Source organism: Trichoderma gamsii (assembly GCF_001481775.2).
Source record: "Trichoderma gamsii strain T6085 chromosome Unknown Scaffold_9.2, whole genome shotgun sequence".
Taxonomy (NCBI): Eukaryota; Fungi; Ascomycota; class Sordariomycetes; order Hypocreales; family Hypocreaceae; genus Trichoderma; species Trichoderma gamsii.
In genome coordinates, this window is record NW_020171346.1 from 242057 (window position 1) to 257434 (window position 15378).

The 15378-nt window shown below is 51.0% G+C and overlaps 5 protein-coding genes across 5 annotated transcripts; 3 read left to right on the forward strand and 2 right to left on the reverse strand.

The window, feature by feature from the left end:
* Positions 1–1523: 1523 nt before the first annotated feature.
* On the forward strand, positions 1524–2705 carry TGAM01_v203360 (histone-lysine N-methyltransferase, H3 lysine-9 specific dim-5; the record flags this gene model as incomplete). Its single annotated transcript, XM_024549190.1, has 2 exons — positions 1524–1568; positions 2271–2705. 2 exons carry the CDS (start codon positions 1524–1526, stop codon positions 2703–2705), a joined length of 480 nt encoding a protein of 159 aa, XP_024406028.1.
* A 3302-nt stretch (positions 2706–6007) lies between these two features.
* Positions 6008–6422, forward strand: TGAM01_v203361 (hypothetical protein; the record flags this gene model as incomplete). Its single annotated transcript, XM_018801313.2, has 2 exons — positions 6008–6108; positions 6221–6422. The coding sequence occupies 2 exons, from the start codon at positions 6008–6010 to the stop codon at positions 6420–6422; spliced, it is 303 nt and encodes a 100-aa protein (XP_018665584.2).
* A 2028-nt stretch (positions 6423–8450) lies between these two features.
* On the reverse strand, positions 8451–9477 carry TGAM01_v203362 (hypothetical protein; the record flags this gene model as incomplete). The annotated part of the gene is made up of 2 exons (XM_018801311.1): positions 8451–9255; positions 9371–9477. 2 exons carry the CDS (start codon positions 9475–9477, stop codon positions 8451–8453), a joined length of 912 nt encoding a protein of 303 aa, XP_018665582.1.
* A 2252-nt stretch (positions 9478–11729) lies between these two features.
* TGAM01_v203363 (fructose-bisphosphate aldolase) lies at positions 11730–13026 on the forward strand (the record flags this gene model as incomplete). The annotated part of the gene is made up of 4 exons (XM_018801310.1): positions 11730–11837; positions 11923–12033; positions 12105–12878; positions 12937–13026. 4 exons carry the CDS (start codon positions 11730–11732, stop codon positions 13024–13026), a joined length of 1083 nt encoding a protein of 360 aa, XP_018665581.1.
* Positions 13027–13617: 591 nt separating this feature from the next.
* Positions 13618–14915, reverse strand: TGAM01_v203364 (hypothetical protein; the record flags this gene model as incomplete). Its single annotated transcript, XM_018801309.1, has 2 exons — positions 13618–14808; positions 14865–14915. 2 exons carry the CDS (start codon positions 14913–14915, stop codon positions 13618–13620), a joined length of 1242 nt encoding a protein of 413 aa, XP_018665580.1.
* Positions 14916–15378: the final 463 nt, after the last annotated feature.

Consider the following 15378-nt stretch of genomic DNA (forward strand, 5'->3'; position numbering starts at 1 on the left):
AGTGGACGAGTGGGAAGAAACAAGGTTGGTGGGCAACGGAAGAGCTGGTAGCGAGGCGAGACTCGAGGTTGGTCGGGAAGCGAAGCGGCGCAGCTGACTGGCGCAACTTTGTGGCTGTGAGATGGAGGAAACTATCTTTTTCCCGGCCGTGGCGGGAGAAACGAGAGATTTTGGGTTTGGAAATGGAAATGGCACCCAGAGAGACGCGGTGGATGTCGAGCCAAAGTCTTTTTGTGAGAGAGCCGGGATTCGGGGGAACTCGACAGGGCTGTGGTAATACGCAAGGGCGGATGCGAGTGAACAAGGCGAAGAGGATGTCACTATTGCTGATATTGTCGATGCGATGCTTGATGCTTGGTGCTTTATAGAGAGGAGAGGAGAGGAGAGGAGAGGAATAATTAGTTGTTATTGAGTGTCTTATGATTTGATCGCACGTCTGCATATGCTTGTGAGAAAAGACAAGGAAGAGAGCAACACATCATGAAGATGCTGGAGACGATGCCGATTGGAGAGGAGACAGAACCGCTGCAGCTCTGCTAACACGTGCGTGAGGGGTACAGGTGCAGCACGGTTGAGAGCTCCAAAAGCTAAACGGCGCAATCCTCTAGCGGGCCAACCCACTGAAGACCTCCGCTGGAACCCTACCTGCAGAAGCGATGGCGCCCACTACCGGCCATCGAGGGTGTGATGAGAGATCAAGGTCGGCAGATGGCGTTTATTGGCCGCCTGCTAGTGCTGTCATTGATCGTATGGGTTATAGCCTAGGTATAGCCTAGGCGATAAAAGAGGAGCAACAATTCTGATGCTTCGTATCTCTTGATAGCGTAATACGATCTGACTGCTGTTGTATCGAGGTTCCGCAAACGTTTGTACGTCGTGGATCCTTGGACGTCATACTCCGCTTAATGAGATGCTGCTACTGCGACTGAGATACGTCCGTAATACGAAATTGCCGCAGCATCTGGACTGCAGGCCCGTTACAGAGAAGGAGGCATCAACACCGATGCAGATATACGTGTAAATCGCTAATTGATTCATCTCGTTTCCCCCACTTGATTTCTGTGGATCGAGCATGGGCCTTGCATCCATCGATCCGCTCACCGAATGGTTTGCATATCTCACCGCGGTGCTCACCGAGCTCTAGGGTAGGTCCCGGCTCGGCCTGTAAAAAAACACGCACAGTTAGCATCTTCAGTCCGCTACCACTTGCATGAAGCTCATCAATCTCAGTCAATTCACCACCACCACTTTCTTATTTTTCAATGATGCATATTTAATCAGTACATTCAAAACGCATTACTCATGACACAATAAGCATAAGCTCGAGTTCGACTTTTTTCTTCTCGCAATTAACCATATCTACATCTTCGGCGCGTTACATGTCGTTCATCAGCAAGAGCCCAAGGTCATGGTTGGTGGCTGGATACTGCAACTCGTGAGCAAACAGGAAATCACAGAGCGTGAATTTATCAAGTAGGAGACAAAGCACCTACAAGAAGAAAGATAAGATTAAGATAAGAGCCATGGAGGAAGCTACGAAGCAACATTTCTTCTTCCACGACAAGCCGGTATGCAGTCCGACTCTTATGAAAACCCCAACTAATCTCCATCTAGGAACACGCTGCCGAAAGAGAATCATGTCACTTTTGCCAGCTCCGCGCCTTTCCCACGCACAAGGACACCCCCGTCTCCATCGTCAACGCGCTGGACCGGGCCGTCATCTCGCCTCACTTTCGCTTCATAGACTGCATGGTGCTCGGCGAGGGCGTCGAGCCGGCTGAGGATAGTTTCCGCAGCGGGTGCTCGTGCGAGCGAGACGGCGATTGTCAATTTATGGGCTGCCACTGTCTCGCCGATTTGGAGGACCTGGGGAATAGCAGCGCCGATGAAGACGAATATCAGGATGAGAACTACAGGGCAAACGGGCATCGCAAGGGGAAGAAGAAGGTGTATGCCTATCACTCGCATGGCGCCAAGAAGGGACTTTTAAGGTCTAAGATGCTGAATTCCAAAGAGCCGCTGTATGAGTGCCATGTTGGCTGCTCGTGCTCCGGGGATTGTCCCAATCGAGTGGTGGAACGCGGTCGAACGATTCCACTGCAGATCTTTCGCACGCCGGATAGGGGATGGGGTAAGTCAAATACACCGATTTGCTCCATCTTAGAGAGGGAAAGAGAGAGTGGGAGAGAAATGGAGAGAGAGTATCTTGCTGACCGGACTGATCCAACCATACAGGAGTCCATGCCCAAGTCGCCATAAAAAAAGGCCAGTTCGTCGACCGCTACCTCGGCGAGATCATCACCTCCGCCGAAGCCGACCGCCGTCGCGCCGCCTCGGCCATCTCCCAGCGCAAGGACGTCTACCTCTTCGCCCTCGACAAATTCACCAACCCAGAGTCGCTGGACCCGCGCCTCAAGGGCCCGCCGCTCGAGGTGGACGGCGAGTTTCTGTCCGGGCCGACGCGCTTCATCAACCACTCGTGCGATCCCAACCTGCGCATCTTTGCACGCGTGGGCGACCATGCGGACAAGCACATTCACGACTTGGCGCTGTTTGCCATCCGGGAGATTGCTGCCGGGGAGGAGCTGACGTTTGATTATGTGGACGGTGTGACGGAGGATGGGGCCGAGATGGAGAGGGGGAATGGAGCACATATGACCAAGTGTTTGTGTGGGAGCCGCAAGTGTAGGGGGTTTTTGTGGTAGAGCATTGTTTTTCTCTTGTCTTCTTAGCTGAAATAGCTGAATGCATGAATTTGACTCTTATTGTTCTTTGATTGATTCAGTTTGACAAATGTATGAGCGTCCCATTCGACTTGGTCACACAACGCTTCTTTCATACCCGGAGCAAGGGTAGCAGCTTGCCGTTCTTGCGATTTTAATGATTGTCAAATTAAGAGTGAATTCCGCTTTGAGACATGTATCAATGAGCATTGGTGGTTTTGTGACAAACAGAGTTCTGGAGGCGGTTGGACTTGGTTCGCCACTAGCAACCTCAGCCCTGTTTCAACTACTCCACTCCTTTCTTCCTCTCAAATCTGCAATCTCTTTTCATTGCTTTATTTACAATTCCCAAACCAGCCTTTTTGCATGAATGTGCACGTCAATTGTTGACCATGCGTGATTTACTGTTATCGAACCCAGAAGCTGTAGGCTGCCGGATGCGGCTCGCCATGTCTACGCCTCCTTTGTATGTTATCAAGCCGTGGCGTTCTCTCTACAACTGTATAAAATGAAGTGTATCTTTGAATTACGAAAGGCCATGGCCCCATTGCTCTTCTTCTGGTAGACTACGTCTTTTTTGTGCAAATGGATACATCGCCGCACAGCAGTTCTCACTTCTCCAGCTCTCCTCCCAGTCCCGTGGCTCTTACACTTCGGCGCCATCGAAGGGACGAAACAAGGCGTTTACAAGAGCAATACTCTCACGGCAGACCATATCCGGGTGAGAGATTGTGTGGCAATGACGACTGCTTGCTGCGCTGCTGCTGCGTATACAAGACTACGGGCATCCATCTTCCTTGGTACATTCTCATCGATAGGGATGAGAGTGAGGATGGCGTCCCGGTGAAGGACATCTTGACGGAATTTGCCTACCTTGTGACGACTGAGGTATGGCCATCCATAGAGAAGCAGAGCGACGTGTTACTCAAGGCCAGGTCGATAGAAGCCTTTGTCAGTTCGCCACCAGTCAGGGCGGCATATCTCGACTTCCGGACAGTCTGCCAGAAGAACGACTTTGACTTTTCAATCGAGTCACGTCTAAGAGAGGCCCTCTCTAGCACAATGCCTCGATTCCGCGATCTTGTCACTGAGTTGGATGCTGCAGAGCAAGATAGCCAGCGCATCGAGATGCTGATCCATCGCCACTTACAACCTCCTCAGCAACCTGGACAAACATCCTCAGGGAGGCCGCCTCAATGGACACAGGAGAGCTGCATCATGCGCTTCCTGTTAACGAGTGAACTATGGCGTCGACATGGCGAGAGGCACATGCGGCAACGCAACTGGGCGTGGGAGGAGCCGTGGATGGTGGCCGAGCTGCTTTCGGCGGTGTTGCTGAATTACTGGCTGATGGACGGGGAGAAGTGCTTTGCGAAGGAGCCGACGAGGAGCAGCGAGCAGGTCGACGAGGCGTGGCAGGACTGGCTGGACAAGTATCCTATGCTGGAGGATGAGAGTGACGATGAGAGCGAGAGGAGGAGAGTGAGGAGTCCGGATCTGGTACCAAAACCGTTTGGGATGATCAAGGGACTGGACTTGGATAGGGAGATTGGATATGTTGGCGGCGTGGGGACGGCGGCGAGGGGCCCGTTGTGGAGAGACTTACGGCAGAGACATGATGGAGACGATGAAGGAGAAGATGATGTCTTACCACAGCATTGAGGTTTAGAGAGGATGCTGGATATACTGTAGCACTTACTGACAGTATCTCTTTGTTCCCTTTCCTCTTCCTTGATCGTAGCATTATGATCTCTAGGCCTAATTCTGGCAATCTGGATCTTGCAGGGAATCTACATGACAGCGGGTCCCTGAGATTAGATTCTCGTTCCTTGCTTCTTTTTTCTCTTGGTCCCTGCTTCTGGTTCCTGGCATTCTAGCTGTGTTCGGCTACGTAAGGGGAACTTTTGGGCGACCCGAAACCGTGCTGTTTGCGGGTATGGGATACCGCAGAGCGGACAAATCCGGAGAGGCGGCAATTGACGGCATTCAGAGGGCTTTAATTCTCGTGGTACGATTCAAGATCCAACAAAAAGAAAGAAACTAGAATTAAACGCAATGGAAAAGGCTGTAAATTTTTCATTCAGAGTTTTCATCATCAGCATCTCGTTTGGATTCCGAATCTCCGATGTTGCATTGCTGTCAGGCAACGACAGCGTGATTGCTGCCGCAGCGGCCAGGGGGAATCAGGCGATGCTGGCGAGATGGTTGCACTGCTCATGTACATCTGGGCGCATCTATTTTGCTGCAGCGGAAATTAGTAAAACAAAAAGAAAGAAAAAAACACGCAAGTGCCGAGATTTAGACGAATTATGAGTAGTGCATGTTTTCTTTCAGAATGAAAAGTGCAGTAGGTAGTACAAGTAGGCTTATACCAGTGAATGTTTGCCAACACATGCATGATGCACATGCAAGCGGTATTACACGGCAGCCCAGAGACACCACAACCAGTCGCAGTCAGTACAATTACTTACTGCATATTATATCTCTATTATCATTCCCACACACGCAGCGTATTTAATCAAATGAAACAAAATGAAATAAATGAGACTCTTCCTCACGTGCTCGTCTCCTTTTCCACTGCCACCCGGTCAGCCGAGCCATGCCACACCTAACCTCGGATCACACACCCAAAGCCTTGACACAATATCAAGGCAAAAAGCACCAAACCCACTAAAAATCGAACCCAAGCCCACCTCCACGCAAATCATGGCCACCCATCCCCGCGTTCTCCCGTCGAATCGGACGCCGCGGCTAATGCACCGCCTAGGCTGCAAATGGGGCTCGTGGTTCGACTCTGATGCCGGGATGGGTTGGATTGTGGCCACACCATGAGGAGAGAGTCGTAGCAGCAGTGCGTAGCACTATGGGCCCTTTTTTTCTTCTCTCTTTTTGTCTCTATACTGTAAGAGATTGGCGCTGCTAGGGGGGCACACATGATGGACGATTGTTTCGTCAGGCTTGGAAATGGGCGCAGTCTGAGCCACCCTTATTTGTCTAGGTCTTGGTCTTGACTGCCTGACCCCCGTTTTATACTAAATACCTACCTAGTAGCCTTGGGGGAACTGACGGTGGCGTTTGTTTTCTACTTAATCTACTTGAGTCTTGAATTACTTCATACATACACTTCTCTTTTAGCTGCCTACCTAGCTATCCAAACGAAGCTCCTCTTCTCTTCTTCTTGGGACTCCGCCCCAGAGCAACAGACCATATCAACTCTACGACCCGCCTGAGTACACACTTGTAGTAAATCTACACCTACATCTACCTCCATTACCCCACAAACAATGAGCAAAATGGCACGAAGCTTCTCAACAGCTGCCAGAGTGCACCCATCCATCTTGCCACATCTCCGACCACCACCGCGCCGAGCTCCGATCCGCCGATGGTAAGCAGCCATAAGCTCCCAAAAGAAACAACAAAACAAAATCAAACAAAAGACATAAATGAAAAAATAAAAAATTGAAGAAGAAATCTAATATATGAACTTTTTTTTTCAGGCTCAAAACCGCCGCCGCCATCACCGTCGTCGGCTACGCCTCCAAAACCTACCTCGACATCACACGCGACCAGCGCCGCTCCAGCGCCATCGCCAACGAACAGGCCTCTGCTGACAGGCAGCGCATGATGGAGAATTTGTATGGCGGGCGCGAGACGCTGGAGGATTTGGAGAAGGGCGTTGCAGAGTATGAAAGGAGGTAAAAACACGCCGCCATCGCTCTTCATTCATTGAAAGGGAGATATTGCATCCGAGGCATTATTTAGAGCGGGTGTGGTGTGGCGAGAAGGGCATTTTTCATGGGAACGACAAAGCAACTTGGAGCGAGCATACTTTATGGGTTTTTCTTTTGTTGATTCTTACTGGGCATCACTATACACTTGGCCTCTGTATCCCCTCTACCTATTTCGGTATTTGAATGGGAATTGGAGGATGGCGTTTTTGTTTGGGCGTCTGATCATTTTGGCCCAGCTTGGGTGGGCAGCAACAGAGAAGATTGACAGCATATATACGCCGCACGAAGCGGCTATTCGTATGCTGATGTTCAAATATACTTTTCTCATCATCTCTTTACTTCACCTCTTAAAAGCTCGTGTTGATCAATGCCTGTTTATTTCTGTCTGTCTGGTAGCACTGTTACACAGCTCCGCTTCTAGCCGAACCGTCTCCAGGCCCAGAAAAGTCCCTTCTAAGCTGCTAGAGGTAGGTACCAAGCTCATATCGGGTATCGTTTCGCTACTCTCCAGTCGCTCTCAGATTCAGGTCGCAGTTGTTGTCTATAATCATCATAAAAAGAAGCAGAAAGGGAAAACATACAGCAGTCCCAGAAGATGCTTGCTAACTCGCAGCTCATGTCCCCGGTGTAGATGCTTCAGTTCTCGCCTATGATCGATCCTCTTGCTTCACCTCCAATCAAACCCTGCTTCATGGACCTGCAAGCTCCTTGCGCTTCACCTTTGTCTTCGTCGTCATCGCCTCCGCCAGCTTTCTCGCAAAACCCTTGGACACTTGCGCCACAAACTTCGGTCGATCGGTAACTTCCTCCATACAGCTGTCCCAGGCGTCGTAGGAGATGCCCTCTACGAAATACTCAATGATTGTCTCTCCCAATGTTTTCTGCAATGGGTGTGCTTGCTCCAGAGCCTCGTATCCATCCGCAAAGTCTCTCATCAGGGTCTTCTGCTGGTCTTTGTCGGCATATGAGCGGAACAATGCTCGATGTCCATCTCCAATACCCGTCAGGATGCACTTGTGGAGGAATTCGCTCATTTGCGTGCTGATAAAACGGTCACATAGCTTGAACACCTCGATGAATTCGCAAAGAGGCGTGCGCTGTGCCCGGGCCTCGGGGTTCTTGGACGCTGCGGGCGGCGTGTGCGGCACAATGGACGAATAGCTGTATGCTATACCGAGGTAGAATGCCATGTAGCGAGGATCAATGTCGTCGAATTTCACCACGCCATCTGATTCCATGAATGGCTTGCTCAGGCACGATTCAAAGTATTCCGAGTGCTGCTTGAGGACGTTCGTGTGGACCTTGAAGGATTCGTTTTTGCAGATGATTTCGACCGAAGGCTCATCAGACCTAGAGAGGCTACAATATCAGTACGACGCAAAACCTGACAAGGAAATAGATACATACGCAAGGAGCCAAGCTGTGCGATAATCAGCGAGAAGCACCGACGATGGCTGGGCCTCAGACTGCGCGTTTCTCGCCCTCTTCTTCGCCGGTGCCATAGCAAGAGGTAGCACAAGGCGGTGATACAAACAAAGGCAGAGTGCAGGTTTAATGCTGTTGATGAATGAGAAGAGGCGGAATAGGTGAATGCGATGTTGATGTTGATGAGAAGAAGCGTGCTGCTCAGTATTTAGCTTTAGCGGAAGTGCGTGCTTGAGCAGCCTCTTATCTGCTTGGGTGTATTTAATCCGGGGTCCAAAGTGCTGCGATTCCGATGCGGCGGCAGTTACTGGCCCTATAATGAAATCCAAGTGAATGATCGAGTATGGCAACGCAAGGGCCAAAGGCGAGTGAATTGCTCGTTGCCGGAGCTTCAACTGCAGCCACTCCGCGAACAGCTGGCAAGGGCGGATACGGTGCAAAAGATACACTCCAACAGATACACAGTCTCTTAACAGATGCTTCTATAGGCCTTTATTAGCAGATAACACTTCCCAAACGCCGCGCATATCCCGTTTCCCACATCTTTCTGAGCAGTCCGCCATTGTCATTATCAGCGAGCCTTGATCTTGCGAATCACCACTTTGCTGCCCTCCAAGTCCCAGCCAACTCCATCACTTTGCTTCAAGTCGGCCCATTTTGAGCCCGTCGCCTGCTCTAAATAATCCAATTCCACTGACAGATACGTTCTTCCAAAGCACTTGAGCGTGTGCATTCTCAAATCGCCCTCTGCCCATTCCATAATTCTTGCCCGATGGCCATCCACGCTTCTCTTGACCTTTTGGAACAATACATAGTTGTCATGCGCCAATGCTGTCAACGCTGCGTTTACCTTGGAGTCCCTTAAACCATACTTCTGCCGCAGAGCAAAGGCTTCTGCCAGCGCTCTACGCCGACAAGCAGCATCAAGCACTAGATACGCCACCACTTCTTGTAGCTCGACAGACGTGAGCGGATGTTGTGGATGGATTGAGCGTAGCAAGTGCAGAATGGCTGGGTGATAGGATTCGAAATGCTTGACGAGGATGGAGAGTCGGATGCAGAAGAGATAGGCCTGGACGGCAAAGTCATCTGCTCGTTTCGTGGCGACGATGCCCTCCCTCAGTTTCCTCAGAGCGGCGACTACATCAGAGAGGGCTTTGGTGCTGGCAGGGCTCTGGAGCGTTTCACTGTTGATGGCGGGCAAGATTCTCCGAGAAGTAGCCGGGGCGGGGGCTGGAGATGAGTTTGAAGTCGAAGGTGCCAAAGACGAGAATCTCCGAAGCAGTTCGTCTCGTTGTCCAGCGTCGGAGCAAAAGGTCATGTACCGGTCCACTATAATGGTATAGTAGCTCTCTTGCGTTTTGAGATTTAGCAGACTAATTCGACGTCAACAAACTTGATCTTGACTTTGTCGTGCTTGTTTATATTCTTTTCAATCAATTCGATGGAAACGATTGGTATGGTTTGACTTTGTTGGGCATTTCAACTCACCTGGTGTCACCTTTCGACGGAAGGCCGATGCTCTCGAGGGGATCCTGCTCAACGGGCTTGAGCCGGCCCCACGGGCCTGATGGATTCCTGCCACCTTTATTCGGCATCACACCTGGTGTTTGGCCATGAGCTTTTTTCCAACAGGCCGATCTAGTGAAATGGTGCAGTCGGTTTAGAGTGAGAATGGACAAAGTAAACAAAGGCCGATTGAAGTTGAAAGTTCCCCGCGGTTTCTGAGGTAGTGGGGCCTTTATCTTATCAGCAACAACGGGCAAGACCTGATGAATTCGACTGCCTCAAACATTCATGGTAACAATCACAAAAAAACTGCTTAAAAATGTAATTGTACGTATGATTAAAGGCTTGTGATAAGAGCACTTTCGTATCTATCAATGGTAACGCAATTAGAGAACCTCAAGGCAATTATCTTGGCACTTAGATGTGCCGTGCATATGTCCTTCATGAGCAACGAAGTGACCGATGGGCAACGATGGGCAACGATGGGCAAGATGGCTCGTGATATACTTCTTTTCATTCTATTATATGTAGCAATGAATCGTTTACCCCAGATAACAGGTATAAAAGCTAACAAGTGGTGGATCGTCGTCATCGTATTGGCTGCTATGAGTCCTCCGGGAAGCGTCGGCAATGCTTCATCCAGAGGGCGGACATCGGCTGTAGACTCTTGCAAGAAGCAACACTATCAACATCTGAATAGGGATCCGAGTTATTAGAACTTATAGACATTGGCATGAATAAGCGGTGTAGAAATGGCATTGGCAATATCCTCTTGATCCTTGCCGTCGCTTTACTGTTTGGATCTTCCGAATAGCTTCCCGCTCCGCGCCGGGTCAAAAGTACCTGCATTGGAAGAAATCGGGACCGCGAGACCCGTCTCCAATATTTGTTACCACATACCCACAGCCTCTGGATCCCGATGACCTAGACTGGGGGTATTGGTCTAAGAAGAATTGGAGAAATTGCGTAGATGTAACGACATTGAGCTCAGGAGAGCAAGTGGCTCATGAGTGCATGAGTGAGGCTGCATACCTAGGTATAGAGCAAACAATATGTGGTGCTCTGTCTCACTCGCTGCAGGCAAATAGCCATATATCATACTGCGAGCAACTGCCAAAGTAACCAATCACTCATTGTCAGTAATAAATGCTAGGCCACCAAGATTCAATAGCACAGCAATTGACCCCAAAATATGGGAGCCAAGCTTCCTTCGCTCCCGCATGTTTCCGCTGCTTCGGCTACGGCAGGAGAAGCTCCCGGCAAAGAGGAGCAGCGCTGAGGTCACACGATTTGCAGCGAGGGCCCCGCTCGCCGCTGCTTAGTTTCGACATACATCAGATCTGCCGCTGCCAGCTCTCTTCTCTATTCTCTTCTCCCTTCTCTCTTCTCTTCTCTTTTCTTCTCTTTCTCTTCAACCATCTTCATCATCCTGCGCCTAATCCTCGGCTACTCACCAATTGCTTATCCTGCCCTGCCCTGCAGCTGGTCTCTTCCCTGTAAGTCGCTTCCCACTTATTTGCGCTGCCCTGACGTCTTTTGAGCCCCTCACCATCCCACGTTGCCCCTCCATGCCCCACCTTGACCTCTTGTTTTCAAGCAGCAGCAGAATCGGTAGAGCATCCGAGGCGTCATAGCATATCGAGGGATGAGAGATCGGATTGAAATGGAGCAAAAAACAAGACAAACAGAAGCAATGGAACAACCAAAGCAACGCAAAAACTCGAAGCCAGAGGAGCAGGGCGAGACCAAAGAAACACGCCACGAGTGAGAGAAGATGGAACGACGGCCATTGGACATGGCCTGAGCCAAGCTCAACCAGCCATTTCTTTCCATTCCTTTCGGTGCTTTGCCTCAACCATTTCCATCTCCACCTTTTCGCAGACGCCGTACGCGCTGGGCGACCCTCCCGACGCCGTCGACGGGCCAGTCAGATCCGGCATCTGCAGCAAATCTCGTCAGCCTGTTCCATCCGTCAACGGAGCTGCCCCTCCCTGGATCCTCTGGATCCTCCTTGGCCCTCCTGCTATCTCCCCTAAAAGCCCAAAATGCCTGCTAGCTGCGCTATCGATAGCTGTCTCGCCGAATTACGTTGAGCATTGAGACTGGAAAAACCCCGCGCTGCTGCGAGTTGCCATTACGGCCCAGCAATTACTATTTTTTTCTCTCTTCTTCTTTTTATCTCGCTTCCTCTTCGTCATAGGCAAAATTCTCTTATTAGGACGCGCCCTTGCTAACACCTTTTCTCGCAATTTCAACTTTTGCAGCAATCAAATCTCTACGAACTCGCTTTCAAGCTTCATTCCGACCTATATCCATCTACTCTTCTCCAAAACTCGCAAAAATGGGTGCTACCGATGTCCTGAGCCGCAAGACCGGTGTCATCGTCGGCGATGACGTCCTGGCCCTGTTCAAGTATGCCCGCGAGCACCAGTTCGCCATTCCCGCCATTGTAAGTTTTCGCGCTTGAGATTGCTTCTCCCTCTTCTCGATTGCGCCCGAGTCTGAACTTTGTAACTAACTGTTGCCACCTAAAGAACGTCACCTCCTCTTCAACCGTCGTTGCTTCTCTGGAGGCCGCTCGCGATGCCAAGTCCCCTATCGTCCTGCAGATGTCCCAGGGTGGTGCCGCTTATTTCGCCGGAAAGGTAAATTCTCGCTCAACTCAAGATAAGATTGCGCGCGTTTTCTTCATACAAGGTGCTGATTGGGAAATCAGGGCGTGGACAACAAGGACCAGGCTGCTTCCATCGCCGGTGCTATTGCCGGTGCCAACTACATTCGATCCATTGCTCCCGCCTACGGCGTCCCCGTCGTCCTTCACACCGACCACTGCGCCAAGAAGCTCCTCCCCTGGCTCGATGGCATGCTCACCGCAGATGAGGCTTACTTCAAGGCCACCGGCGAGCCCCTCTTCTCTTCTCACATGATTGATCTGTCTGAGGAGCCTGTTGACTGGAACATTGAGACCACCGCCAAGTACCTGAAGCGCGCTGCCCCCATGAAGCAGTGGCTCGAGATGGAGATTGGTATCACCGGTGGTGAGGAGGACGGTGTCAACAACGAGGATGTCGACAACAACTCTCTCTACACTCAGCCCGAGGACATCCTCAACATCTACAACACCCTCTCTCCCATCTCCCCCTACTTCTCCATCGCCGCCGGCTTCGGCAACGTCCACGGTGTCTACAAGCCTGGCAACGTCAAGCTGCACCCCGAGCTGCTCGGCAAGCACCAGGCCCACGTCAAGGAGGCTATCAAGGCCACCGAGGACAAGCCCGTCTTCTTCGTCTTCCACGGTGGCTCCGGCTCTTCCAAGCAGGAGTACCTCGACGCCATCAGCCACGGTGTCGTCAAGGTCAACATGGACACTGACATGCAGTTCGCCTACCTGTGCGGTATCCGTGACTACATGCTGAACAAGAAGGACTACGTCTTGACTCCCATTGGCAACCCCGATGGCGACGACAAGCCCAACAAGAAGTACTTTGACGTAAGTTTACTCTTTCTGATGACATTGTCTCCCCAGCCAATCACTAACTGTGCAATAGCCCCGTGTCTGGGTCCGCGAGGGCGAGAAGACCATGTCCAAGCGTGTCGCCGAAGCTCTCAAGGACTTCAACACTGCCAACCAGCTGTAAATACTGTTTGCGCTTTGTGCTTTTAAGTTAAAAAAGAAAGGAAAGGATATCAATTTGAAAAAAACATTTTGGGGCACTACACTCGTTGCGGTGAACTCATGCAAGGACTCGAATGGTTGATTGAAGTGCCCTATATCACCTCTGAATGTTCTGCATACCTCTTGGTTTATTCATTAAGGACCGCCACGAACTGTGTTTGTCACTATCAGTGGACGCTGGAAAAAAAAGGATAGTTCCAAGTCATTGAAAAAAAAAAAAAGTTAACTATACAATTTCGTGATCTAAAAAGAACGCGATTCTCGTCTACATTAAAAACATATTTACTCTGCCAACCCGATAATAGCTTCTTGATAGGTAGCCAATAACGCATCAATCTTCTCGCATAATCAATCCAATCTTCCTGATTTATTAGGAAAAATCCCCTCCTAGTGCTGTGCATATAGCACCCCAATAATTCCCGTGTATTCGCCAAAGGCATTGTCATTGATTTTGATTTCCACTCCTCCTCTTCGTTTATCCCCTCTTGTTTATCTCACGCCTTCTATTTGCCCTTTTTTTTTTTCCTTTTCAATTTTTTGCAAAAGTAGAGATCTAAACTTGACCCAAGAGCTCACTTTGGAGCTGAAGAATCTGTTCGGCGTTGAGCTCTTCGGCATCGGCCTTGGCAGCCTTCTCAGCATCAAATCTCCACAAGCCACCTGTCTTGTCCTTGTCGCCATCTAGAGGCACGCCAGCAGCCTTGCCGAGCAATGTGAGCGTCTCGTCCTCGGTCGCAGCCTTGAAATACCTCCTCTCCCAGGTGTGGTTTCCTGCAGTCTCCTTGGCGCGCATGAGGCGCTGGGCCTGCTCGATCTTGGTCTTTTCAACGGAGACGGTGTCCATGTCGCTCTTTTGGATGGCATCGGCGACTTTGCTCCAGGCGCGGCGGGATTCGAGGGGGTGCTGCTTCTCGAGGGGCTCAATGACCAGCTCGGACTGGGCGGTACCGGCGGCGTCGTAGGTTGATACGAGGGTGGTTTTTGAGTTCTTCTTGGCGGGGCCTTGATAGATTTCGAATTCCTTGGTCCATTGGCCAGTGACGTTGTAGAGAACCTCCTTTTCGTTGTCGGTGGGGAAGACGGTTGCGATGACGGTGTTCTTCTTGCCGGACAGCCAGCCCTTTCCGCTGTAGTCAATCTTGGCGGAGTAGCCGCTCGAGCTGACAATTGTGGTTGAGCCGTCCAGCTCGACAAAGGGGGCGCCGAAGATGAGGCCCTCAATGTGCAGAGAGGGCAGAGTGATGAGGTAACGCTCGAGCACCTGGTTGTCGCCAGTGCCGCCGACGGGGACGGTCAGCACGGCGTGGCCAATCTGCTTGACAATGATTGTGCTCTTGAAGGAGGCCTTTTGCGCGTTGTACCCTTCGAGCTGGACGCCCGTCTTATCGTTGCGGATGCAGTAGGCGGTGGCGGGCGGGTGGTGGCTGACCTGCTCGGAGATGAGCGTCGTCTTGCCGGCCTCGTCGTTCCAGCTGCCCAGGAAGAGCTCGCCGAGGAAGGGGTTGAGGGGCTTCTTCTCGTTGCCGAATTGCTCGCTGCGGGAAGCGTACTGGTGCTTGAGCGTGGAGAGGAACCACTTGAGCACGAGCATGGCGCGCTTGGCAGGGTCGGATTCGTGCGCGGCGGCGGTGAGAATTGGCGGGTGGGTAGCCCAGTAGGAGGAGAATTCGGTGAGGGACTGGGAGGAGAGGATGAAGGGGGGGGCCGTCAGGGAGGACAGGTCACCGTTGAAGGAGGCGATTGACTGGAGTTTGTTAGAGATGGCGATGATGAGGATGAGGATGTCGCAGGGTGATTTACCTTGAGGAAGGCTGACCAGCTTCCGCTGTTAGCTGCTGTTGCGTCGGCCATTGTGATTTAGGGATGCTGTTGTTTTGGTGGTTTCGGTTGGTGGTTTGAGGAGAGAGTGGCGAGGAGCAGAAGCGTAGAAGAATTGGATCGAAGACGAGATGAGTAAATTCGCGGGGAGTGGAGGCGAGGCTAAACTTTAGATAGGAGTCGATGATGTGGCGCCGAAGGGATAAACGCAAAAAGAATAGTAGGTTGTACTACTTGTAGGATGTACAGAAAGTTTATAAGGGAGAGAAGGTTTATACAAGAATAAGTCTCTGAAATCCGAAGAGGCAGCCAAGAAAAATCGAAAAGGGAGGGATGGAACAAAGAGGAATGCGGGCGCGGGATTGAGATTGCAGGTTTATTAAAGGAGTTGAGTGCACATCCACTAAGAACCAGGTGCAGGCCTTGTTTTGGGGACAATGTACAGTAGTCTAGGTAGCGATTTTAGCCACGGTAAGGGAGGGGTGACGATTAGAGT